Here is an 11092-nt window from a genome sequence, read left to right as displayed (position 1 = left end):
TTATACAATTCATCATCATCAGCTCACTATACGTCCCCACCGAGGGGCTCGGAGCCTACCCTAAAAGTTAAGGGTGATTAGGCCATAATCAACCATGCTGGCCAAGTGCGGGTTGGTTGACTTCACACATATCTTTGACTTTCTTCTCAGATATGTGCAGGTTGCATCACGATGTTTTCCTTCACCGTAAGAACGTCGGATAAATGTACATATGCAAATCGGAAATCGAAAAACACGTTGGTACATGGCGGGATTCGAACCCAGGACCTGCACATTGCAAGTCAAATACTTGACCACTAAGCCACCGACGCTCTTATACAATTGAATAACAATAATACTTACATTATAATCGGTTATGAATTAAAAAAATATATTATGTTCCAAATTCAAATAATTTAAATAGCATTCCATACAATTTAAAATGATTTTAACGTAATTATTAATTCACTGGATGAAGAGTCACTGCACATACAGTCACTGTCAAAGAAGATTAAAATAAAATTTAAAAAAAAATTAAAAACATTACCTAATAAATCTACTATACAGAAAAGCTGACGCAAATAGGATGGAAATTTAAAAGCATTTTGTATTAAAAAAAAAATTACAAACAGTATTTTTATTATCATATTTATTAATGATCATTTAGTTGGATAAATGCATTCATACGCGACGCACGTATGTACTACACTGTTATATTACATCGTGTTAATCGACAACTTCTATGTAAGTATTATTTATACTAATTATTTGATACTCCAAATACCTATAATTTATTTTATTTAAAACGCGTTTTCTTATATTAATTAATTGAATTTTTCTGTAATATTTATAAGAACACATATATTAAATGTACAAAAATCTATTGCTAATAGAAACCGAATTCATCATCATCAGCTCACTATATGTCCCCACCGAGGGGCTCGGAGCCTACCCTAAGTTAAAGGTGACTAGGCCATAGTCAACCACGCTGGCCAAGTCCGGGTTGGTTGACTTTACATATATCTTTGAATTTCTTCTCGGATATGTGCAGCATCACGATGTTTTCCTTCACCGTAAGAACGTCGGATCAATGTACATATGTAAATCGAAAATCACATTGGTACATGGCGGGATTCGAACCCAGGACTTGCAGATTACAAGTCAAGTGCTGAAACCACTGAGCCACCGACGCTCGAAACCGAATCAGTTCAAAATAAATTAATCCGTGGCCCAAGGTCAATTCCAAGCAATTCAATTAGTTTATTTCATAATTCATAAACGCGGCCTTCAAAAACACGGAGTTAAAGTAAAAAGATAATTTTCTCGTTTCGTATGATAAGTTTAGTCCTTAAGAAAAATTATCAACATTTCCGAATAATCCCTCTGAATCAGAGTGACAATGACGAAGCTGCTCACCTTGGCAGCAGTTGCCATGCTGGGAGGCATAGCGTGGTGGCTGTACAACCCAAACCCTCATCCGCCAATGCTCGATCCTGAGGAGTGGTGGGGCCCTGTGGAGCTGAAGGGGAAACAGGATACCAGTATACGACCGTTTACAATAACATTTGATGAAATTGTAAGTTTTATGATACCTCTTATTAAGTTATAATACAAATAACTTAAACTTGATTTTTGTTAACTTTGTTAATCACACGAGGTTTTTCAAGTTAATTCAAGTCACAAGCTATCACCCGTGATTCCGTACGCGCGGAATTAAAAACTTAATAAGTAGCCCATGCTCTACCTCTATGCCAAATTTCAGCAGGTTCCGTGCAGCCGTTCTGGAGATACCTTCAAACAAACATCCATCCATCTAAACATTTGCATTTATAATATAAGTAAGATTGTTTATTAAGAAATTCTTGTTAATATTTTACCTTATCAGTTTGTTTTAAAGTATGAAAAAAAAAACACAAAACAGTTTTTTTTGTGTCCCCGATAAGCCGAAAGATACAAACTTATATTATAGAACACGTCGATAAATTGCAAATATTCAAAGTGCTGATAACTATTGCACAGGCGCTCCAACTCTAAATCGCTTTGAGACTATTTCTGCAAACGAATTACGCATACAAACTTAGTTTTCGTGTAAGCTACACATGAAAAAAGTTGGAATAAAAGCTATTAATGGGATGAAAAAGTATAGCAAGATTTTTTAATAATTAGACTGAGATGAGAACTGATCCTGAAATAGAACTGAAATTAGTACTTAGTTACATCAGATTTGTATGTGGCGTGTGGTGGCGGCACCGACTAGTTTTGTATCCATCGGGTGCCCTTCATCAGGGTGAATGGGACTGATACGGACGCGACCCGTTGTTCACTGCGCGCCTGTGCTCTTATGGCGCGCCTTGACGGGACGAGGTGCGCGGCGTGCTCCGGTGTCGTCGACAAGGTTGATACTAATGCGTCACTGGATCCAAATAATACCAGTCCTACTTACCTTGATGAAGTCCCTTCCATGAGTTCAAAACTAGTCTGTGCCCTCACCGGACGAATATACGTGAGTGTTTTAGCTTTTGTTTCAAAATGTTTATGTTTTAAAGTCTGAATGATTTGTAAGTTAATATTTTATGAAATACAGATGATCGAAGATCTCAGAAAACGAATCAAGAGTCATCGTACACTGACGCCGCCTTTAGAAGGCATCGCTTTTCAATACGGCTTCAACACTAATGAATTGGAAGGCTATTTGAAGTACTGGGCAGAGGAATATCCGTTCAAAGAGAGGGAGAAGATGTTAAATCAGTTCCCACAATTCAAGACAAACATTCAAGGTCTCGATATTCATTTCATCCGAGTCAAGCCGAAGGTAAGTGTAGTTCTAGAACTAGTTTAATTATTTCAATCATCATCATCAACGAAATCCACTACTAAACGATAAAGGGACAAGGGAAAGTTAAGTTATTAAGGGAAACAGTGGTAGAGCCCGCTTTAACATCTTCGCACGAATTGGCCCGGCTCGCCCAGTGAAATACCACGACCACACAGAAGGCAGGCGTGAAGTGGAAGTAATTCCGCGTTTCGTCTGATGAGTGTGCGTCCCGGAGGCCTAGTTTAGTCCTCTTTCCGTTCCCTCCTTTTTCTTATAAGAAAAGGATGGGAAGTGGAAGTGGACTTTCCGGATGAGAAGATACATGGAAAGGGAAAAAAAATGATATTTTTTTTCTGTGCATCCTCTCCTCCGTCGATTAAAGGTAGGCAACGCATATGCAATTGCGTATGTCTATGGGCAACGGTCACTTCGCTATATCAGCGATTTCAGGTGGCCGCTCGCTCTTTTGCTACCTTATGATATAAAAAAAAAGTTACAGTCACATGTCGCGTTTAAAACAGATTTAACTTTTGTTTCATACTTGTACAAGTATTTAAAACATACTATTTACTATAAGATTATAAATTAATTCGACCGATAAAAATGACGTCATCTAGCTTTTTAACAAAATACTTTGTTTAGGTTCCAGCAGGAGTTAAAGTCTTACCATTGTTAATTCTCCACGGTTGGCCGGGTTCTTTGAGAGAGTTCTATGAAATCATTCCCTTGTTAACTCAGCAAAGGTCTGATTATGACTTCGTGTTTGAGATCATTGCGCCCAGTATGCCTGGATTCGGATTCTCTGATGTAAGTTACAATATATCTTCATATTTACTATAACATTTGAATGATAAATTGACGATATTATTATTTAACTATTTAACGTCAAATCTCATTTCTCCGTCTCGTATCGTTTAATTGTTGATAAGCCTGATAGAGTCTTGTGATGTTCATTTTTTAATTTGTTTAATTGTAGTCATACTTTTCTTCATGTACTTTACAGAGAGCAGTCCGTCCTGGACTAGGCCCGGCAGAGATGGCGGTCATGTATAGACAACTGATGCATAGATTGGGCTTCAAGAAGTACTACATACAAGCCGGGAATTGGGGCTCCGTGATATCTGCGGCTATGAGTACCTTCTACCCTCAAGATGTATTGGGACATCATAGCAATGGAGTTTTTGTTCAGGTTATTTAGCTATGATTATAAACGTACTTCGGATGAACAAAACAAGTTTTACTTTTTTACACAAAAGCTAGGAACGCGCCTATTTAATAAACTAATAGTAGTCGAAGTTGATTATTCTGATCACTTAAAAGCAAATACACGTTCTTCTCTTACATATGTTTCTTGCACAAATAAAAGTAACTTTATAAATATTTGCGTCTTTACAGACATCAGGGTCGATGCTCAAGACAATTCTAGGCGGATTCTTCCCCTCTTTTATCGTGGAATCTCATCTGGCCGATCGCTTGTATCCCCTATCCTGGCTGTTCTCTTATTCTTTAGAAGAGTATGGATACTGTCATCTTTTGGCCACGAAACCAGATACTATTGGTAAGAAACTCCTGACATACATAGATATGCTTAAAAACAATATAATTACTTTAGCTTATTCCCATTACTTCGCATGGGTAGCAAACAACCTGCTAATTGTTGTACTTATTGTTCGATTTGTCATCAGGTATAGGTCTCTCCGACTCTCCAGCTGGTCTGGCCGCCTTTATCATGGAGAAGTTCTCCACGTGGACTGACCGTAGTCATCGTTCTCTACCTGACGGTGGCTTAACATCATTCACTAAGGAACAACTGATTGACAATCTGATGTTCTACTGGGCTTCCAACTCCATAAACAGTGCGATTAGGATCTACGCTAACGCTTTTAGCAACAAGAATTTAGCCATGGATTTGGATAAGTATGTTTTTAGCCAACTTCAGCTATATATTAAAGTAAACCTTTCAAAAATCAAAGTAGAAGAAAATTACGAAGTAAAATTTCTGTCAGCAAACAGTTGTAGACTTAGAATTTCTCTTGCGAATTTATAACTAGTCAAGTTTTTTTCTTACTTTTCTTCTTTATTGAAGTTGTAGATAACTATTATTTTTTCAGTTATCCAACCGCAGTACCGACATGGGTGATGCAAGCTAAGCACGAATTATTCTACCAACCGCCTAGCATCATAAAATCCAAGTTCACTAATGTATTGAATTACACCGTTTTAGATTACGGTGGTCACTTCATAGCATTTGAAATGCCTCGAGTACTGGCTGATGATGTCTTCAAAGCTGTGAAGGCTTTTATCAATTGGCGTAAAATTAATGACAAAGAAATGTAATTGAATATAAAAATATAATCTGTTGTGTTTATGATTAATAAAAATTTTTGAATTTAGAATTTTAGGTAATTAAAGTATGAAATGAAACACAATTTTGGTTTATTTAAATTATATTAAATCGATTGAATACGTTTTAATAAAATAATACATTATTTTTGTAACATATTGTATTTTTTCAAATGTGTATTTGACAAGATAAAAAGTGAGAGATAAATCTACAAAAAACACTACGACTTTGACTAAAATATAAAAAAAAAAAATAATGACAACACAAAATAAAATTAAAAGAATAATATAACAAATAACATATTTAATTATTAACTTAATTATTAAGAGTTAAAATATATTTTAAACTTATTTAGCATAGAGATCAAAATGTGTTAACGTAACGATTACGTTTATTTATCTTTGCCATCTTTATCTTTAAGTCTACCGTTCCCATTTTTAGTGTCATCGTTACCCTGGGCTGGTGCAATCATTAAGAGATTATTTCCATTTCGTTCAGCAGCCAAATTCCTAAATGGGACATTCTGTCTCCATTTAGAAGGAAAATAATACTGAGTCCTCAAAATCTTTACATGATCTTTCCCAAAATAATAATCTTTGTTAAAACCAACACTTCTATGGATATTTCTACGAAGATTCTCTTCGTTTTCATCACCATATTTCCCAAAATCTCCATCGATCTTCGGTCTTTTGTCATCATCAAAGTAAGGTCTTTTGAGACGTAGAAATCTAGATTGTGGACTCAAAGGAGACTCGCATTTTACCGCAAGATCGGAGTCTTCCTTATTGATGAGTAGACCGTGATTCTTCTGCCAATCTAGTACTTCGCAGAGAAGACCGATATATCTGAAAGAAAATATCAATTAGAACTTAAAATTCTTCAATCTTTTTAGCTCCGCTTTTTATGCGTATCTTATGTTATAGGGAAACATCAATCCTAATAAGCCTCAATAGCCTAATGGTTGAGGGTACGGATTTCCGATCACAAGGTCGGGGGTTCGAATCCCGCCATTCGACTATTCTAAACCATATCGTAGCACAAGCCTAGAGCTTAGTTGGAATTGTAAAAGAAATATTACTAAATTAAAAAAAACTGCTAAAATTTGTATTAAAAAAAATTGCAGGCATTAAATTTGTGTTTCGTGTGCTAAGTTAAAAAAAACTGTCTCCTTAAGCTTCCATATATTTACATTGATGATTACAAATTGTAGTAATTCTAAATCACCTTATCGCCATCCTAAGTATCTCATTCTTGGATAACTTCTTGTCCGGTGGATGTGTTGGCACCAATCTTCTTAGTTCAGCGAAGGCACCGCTTACGTTCTGCTGTCGCCAGCGCTCACGGCAATTCGTGAACAGCTTGCGAGGAGGTCGCAATAAGCAGTTCAGTTGTGGTAAGTCTTCCGATAGACTCTAAAAATTTGAACATCGTACAAACTTTGACTTCAAAAGCGTATTGTTTTCAATTATTTATGTCAAACTAGCTGTCGCCCGCGACTCAGTCTGCGCTGAATTGAAAAAAACAATTAGTAACCTATGTGTTCTTCCAGACTATGTTCTATGTATGTCAAATTTCATCGAGATCTGTTCAGCCGTTCTGGACAAAATTTCAAACAAACATCCATCCATCCATTCAAATATTCGCATTTATAATATTAGTAAGATTGTAAATTCATTTGGAAATCGGCAGAGCCCCGCAACTGGCTTGCATGCGCAAAAAAAGAGGCGTAATAATTACATATCTCACTAGCTGTCACCCGCGACTCCGTCCGCGTGAAATTAAAAAACTATTGGTTGCAGCGTAATGTTATATAGCCCAAAGCCTTCCTCTATAAATGGACCATACAACAAAAAAAGATTTTTACAAATCAGACCAGCAGTTCCTGAGATTAGCGCGTTTAAACAAACAAACTCTTCCGCTTTATAATAGTATAGATTATATTACAAAACATCATCACAGCTTCGCAACTCATTATCTCCTAGTAATATCATCACCAACCTGAACACTCCTCGTCTGTCGATCATCATCACTATCCTGCAAATACAAATCATCACTTAACATTTCACTATCAGGCTCTTCATCAGAGGATTCCTGGTCTGATGCCATCGCTGATGGGATACCTGTTAGGAAAGAAATAAGTATCGGTTACTATAGCGTAGTATAGTCTACTAAACATACGTATTTACTAATATTTTCGCTAATTTTCTAGTACTGATCTTTATGCTGTTTTAGTGAGAAGTCCATTATAATAAACTAGTATAAAAACGGCTAAAATACTCACGTATATTCGTTTGGTGGTGGCACCGACTAGTTTCGAGCCTATCGTAGGCCCTTCATCAGTGAGCGACGGGCCGCGTCCGCTAAATAATACCAGTCCCACTCACCCTGATGAAGGCCCCCCCGATAAGCTCGAAACTAGTCAATGCCGCCACCGGACGAATATACGTGAGTGTTTTAGTCATTTTTATAAGTTTATTATAATGTAATAATAATAATAATAATAATAAAGTTTTATGTGTTAAATGTCACACGAAAGTTTGAATAATTTAGTTTTACCGCAAATTAGTTAGCGAAAACATAATTACTTCCTGAACCTAGCTTGAGGCAATTTTGCAGGTATACGTATGGTCATACCATTGTGAACTTAAAATTGATTTTAATGTATACAAGGTGTTAGAATTGTATTCTTCTCTGAAATACATTCGAGTTCAATAAGCTTAACCAAGCCGTATTGGGCCATCGTGGTTGACTATGGCCTAGTCACTAACTAAGGGTAGGTGAGCACCTCAGTGGGGGCGTATAATACGGTAACAGTGGTAGAGCCCGCTTTAACATCTTCGCACGAATTGTCCCGGCTCGCCCGGTGAAATACCACGACCACACAGAAGACAGGCGTGAAGTGGCAGCTATTCCGCGTTTCATCTAATGAGTGTGCGTCCCGGAGGCCTAATTTAGTCCTCTTTCTTTTCCCATCGTTTTTCTTATAAGGAAACGATGAGAAGTGAAAGTGGACGTTCCGGATGAGAGTATGCATGGAAAGGGAAAATATTTTCACTCTGTGCATCCTCTCCTCCGATTAAAGGTAGGCAACGCATATGCAATTGCGTATGTCTATGGGCAACGGTCACTTCGCTTTCAGCGATTTCAGGTGGCCGCTCGCTCGTTTGCCACATTATAATATAAAAAAGGTGATAAAGCTTGCTTGCTTTTTTCTCTCGGAGATGTTTGTAATAAGAGGTATTATAGAGTAAAAATAATTCATAACACAAGCAGCCGGGTCCAAACATAGTGACATCCGGTGATAGTGACATCCGCAGTTACCAACAATAAACGTTTCGTAATATTATAGTTTTAATGTATTATTTATAAATGTTATATATCCTTTTATCGTATTGCACAGACTCTTTGTGTAATTTTAGCCTTTTACGTTACTTAGAGAAATTTTTCTCCCAACAAATAATCGGAGTTTACTCATGTTAAGAGTTTTCGTGGCTATCTTTAGCCTGAAGGAGTTTAATTTTTAATACAAGATCATGGGTCATATACATTAGTTTCCTTAATTAAGTGTTATTTAACATAAAGAAATTTAAATCAGGTACCTAAGTAGTATTTTTTACATCAGTATGGTTCAAAATTTTCGTTCAAATTTGTTTCGAAGGAAAAGCGCATATCTCTAAATTTTATTTTTTTTTGCAAGTTTATTTTGCTTTATTGTTTATATACAATTTCGATATTTATATTTTTGTTATTTAATACTCACAATTCCCAGACAATTTATCACTCACGGTTGGCATAAACACTAATTAAAAAACTTTTAACATAAACACAATGGCACTGTAAAAATAAATTCCACAACTAAGAGATGTTGTTCCTCTGACGTATGAAATGCGACTGAGGGGATAATATGAAAAAATATTTGAATTTCGAAAAGGGGGTTGGGAAATCAGTTTCTGATTGGTGGACAGATTCAGTACAAACGACCAATAGCTGTGTTGCTGTGGGTGTGGTTTTAATGTTATTACGCGATATATTCACATTCAATCGGACAATAGCTTTATCTTTTATTACCAGCTATAAATTTACTGATTTTAACTTTAAATATGGCCATACATATCACATACTAATGTTCGATTTTATTTGATTTTTAAAGTAATAAAAAATCGTTTTAAAATACCTCTGAGGAATATGGATCTTACTAAAATTTGACGAAAATGTAAAACACAGTCTGGAAAAACATATTGGCTACTAAATAAGTTTTTTAAAATTCCACAAGAACGGACTCGCGAGCGACAGCTTGTTAGTAACAAAATAACCAGTCGATTGATAAAAAATGTCTGTAACCAGTAAATCTACCATTTATACTGTGTGCTTTTTAATTAACTTAATTAAAAACTCCTTACTGTTTCAAACCTTTGCCAAAACCAAACAATATTTGAGAAAATCAGTCTGTGCAGAATAATCGCCACGTGAATAATTAAATGAATGTATAATATTATATTAAACAATATTGATCGGCAATACACGTGTTACAAAATGGCGCCACGTTTGATGTGTGTTTAATCTGTCACGACTGTCACGATCTTTCATGGAGAAAGTGTTGTAATCTAACTGCAAACTCATAGTCTTTAAGTTCATTAGTATATGTTTACGGGGTATCTTTCTCATCCGAAGTCTGAATTAAGGAGACCAGTTTGAGTACCACAATAACCGTTGGTGTCTGAGACTATAATCTTACTAATATAATAAATGCGAATGTTTCAATGGATAGGTGAATTGATGTTTGTTTGAAGGTATCTGCAGAATGGCTGAACCGACTGAACGGATCTCGATTAAATTTGGCATATGTACAGAATATAGTCTGGTAGAACACATATCCTACTAAGTTTTTTTTTAATGCCAGGCGTACGGAGTCGCGGGCGACCTATTGTCTTTTATAAAACATATAGTCATCGTCAATATGTTTGACAAAACAGAGATAACTGTATATTTAGAACGGGGATTTTGGTCTCAAATATACACAGTTAGTCTTTCATGATTATTTTAATAGTAAATCAGTAAGAAACTATAAATATTCCTTTCAGTTTATGGTAATATATGTTGTTTTCATTTCCGGTATCCAAAATGCTTGAGTATTGCAGAATTATCAATTGATACGGTTGCTCTATTGACTTTGTATATAAACAGATGCTAGATTTGATGTCGGACACTTGGATTCCTGACTAGTATAGTGAGCATACATCTCTTGCAGATGGTTATTTTACGTTATTATTACAATTATACTGCAGTATGGTGAGTACAGAGTAGTTTAAAGTCAAAGTATTGCTCTAGTATCGGCAGTAGATTATATATAATTAATATTTTTTTTTTTTTTAGGGACTTTTGTTCTATTGAACATGTCAGTCCCATAATCAACAAACAGATAATCAATCAACTTAGGAGCTAATTACAAGAATACAGTAAACTATACAAGCAAGAATAATTATTCTTAAGGCTTACTAGATTTTAAGCTCTTACCAACTTAAACGTACCATTCCTTAGGGTTCAAATTCTTCAGATTTGCATGATACGTTCGAGCTAGGGATTTGATATTGTCTTCAAGTCAGTGTGATGTAAGACAAGCCATTGTTGTTGTCCACTAATTATCAAGGGTGTTAGTGATAGAATTACTTTATCAGTATCATAAATGGTCGACAAAAAATGTCATTAACAAAAGTCTATTTACACCATTCAAAGAATTAAGACACTATGGATGTTATTTAAACATGATAGTGATTAACCCTTGATCTGTTGTTCCTGTTAATTGATAAACATGAGACAGGACGCTTTGTTAATTAGTAAATAGCTTCAAATGTCCTGATAATACAGCATTTTAAATAGTCATATTCATATAAATATATTAATTTCTCACTCATTTCCTTTCATCTATTCATTATATCTACTACACTTGGTATAAG

General features: G+C 35.6%; 2 protein-coding genes across 3 annotated transcripts; one reads left to right on the top strand and one right to left on the bottom strand.

Moving 5' to 3' along the window:
- Nucleotides 1–628: 628 nt before the first annotated feature.
- On the top strand, nt 629–5219 carry LOC106116521 (juvenile hormone epoxide hydrolase-like). 2 transcript variants are annotated; one of them, XM_013310394.1, is made up of 8 exons: nt 629–723; nt 1372–1555; nt 2564–2791; nt 3437–3601; nt 3798–3983; nt 4190–4352; nt 4480–4711; nt 4906–5219. In XM_013310394.1, the coding sequence occupies exons 2-8, from the start codon at nt 1379–1381 to the stop codon at nt 5129–5131; spliced, it is 1377 nt and encodes a 458-aa protein (XP_013165848.1). In that variant the 5' UTR covers nt 629–723; nt 1372–1378; the 3' UTR covers nt 5132–5219. The 2 variants fall into 2 exon arrangements, with proteins under 2 accessions (XP_013165848.1, XP_013165856.1); XM_013310402.1 differs by lacking the exon at nt 629–723 and having other exon boundaries at nt 1349–1555.
- A 48-nt stretch (nt 5220–5267) lies between these two features.
- On the bottom strand, nt 5268–9016 carry LOC106116538 (uncharacterized). The gene is made up of 4 exons (XM_013310414.1): nt 8899–9016; nt 7137–7258; nt 6363–6550; nt 5268–5983 (listed from the first exon to the last, which is right to left on the bottom strand). Exons 1-4 carry the CDS (start codon nt 8930–8932, stop codon nt 5530–5532), a joined length of 798 nt encoding a protein of 265 aa, XP_013165868.1. The 5' UTR covers nt 8933–9016; the 3' UTR covers nt 5268–5529.
- Between the last annotated feature and the right edge of the window lie 2076 nt (nt 9017–11092).

The sequence above is a fragment of the Papilio xuthus genome, unplaced genomic scaffold (assembly GCF_000836235.2).
Source record: "Papilio xuthus unplaced genomic scaffold, Pxut_1.1 DF829660.1, whole genome shotgun sequence".
Taxonomy (NCBI): domain Eukaryota; kingdom Metazoa; phylum Arthropoda; class Insecta; order Lepidoptera; family Papilionidae; genus Papilio; species Papilio xuthus.
This window is presented reverse-complemented; position numbering and strand designations above follow the sequence as displayed.

Excerpts from the sequence above, each read along its gene's own strand:
- LOC106116538 (XM_013310414.1), bottom strand. The coding sequence starts at position 8,932 with ATGCCAACCGTGAGTGATAAATTGTCTGGGAATT. Across the intron at positions 7,259-8,898 it reads TGATAAATTGTCTGGGAATT|GTATCCCATCAGCGATGGCA; the intron begins GTGAGTATTAAA and ends CTTTCCTAACAG. Across the intron at positions 5,984-6,362 it reads ATACTTAGGATGGCGATAAG|ATATATCGGTCTTCTCTGCG; the intron begins GTGATTTAGAAT and ends ATTTTCTTTCAG.
- LOC106116521 (XM_013310394.1), top strand. The coding sequence starts at position 1,379 with ATGACGAAGCTGCTCACCTTGGCAGCAGTTGCCATGCTGGGAGGCATA. Across the intron at positions 3,984-4,189 it reads GCAATGGAGTTTTTGTTCAG|ACATCAGGGTCGATGCTCAA; the intron begins GTTATTTAGCTA and ends GCGTCTTTACAG. Across the intron at positions 4,353-4,479 it reads CACGAAACCAGATACTATTG|GTATAGGTCTCTCCGACTCT; the intron begins GTAAGAAACTCC and ends ATTTGTCATCAG.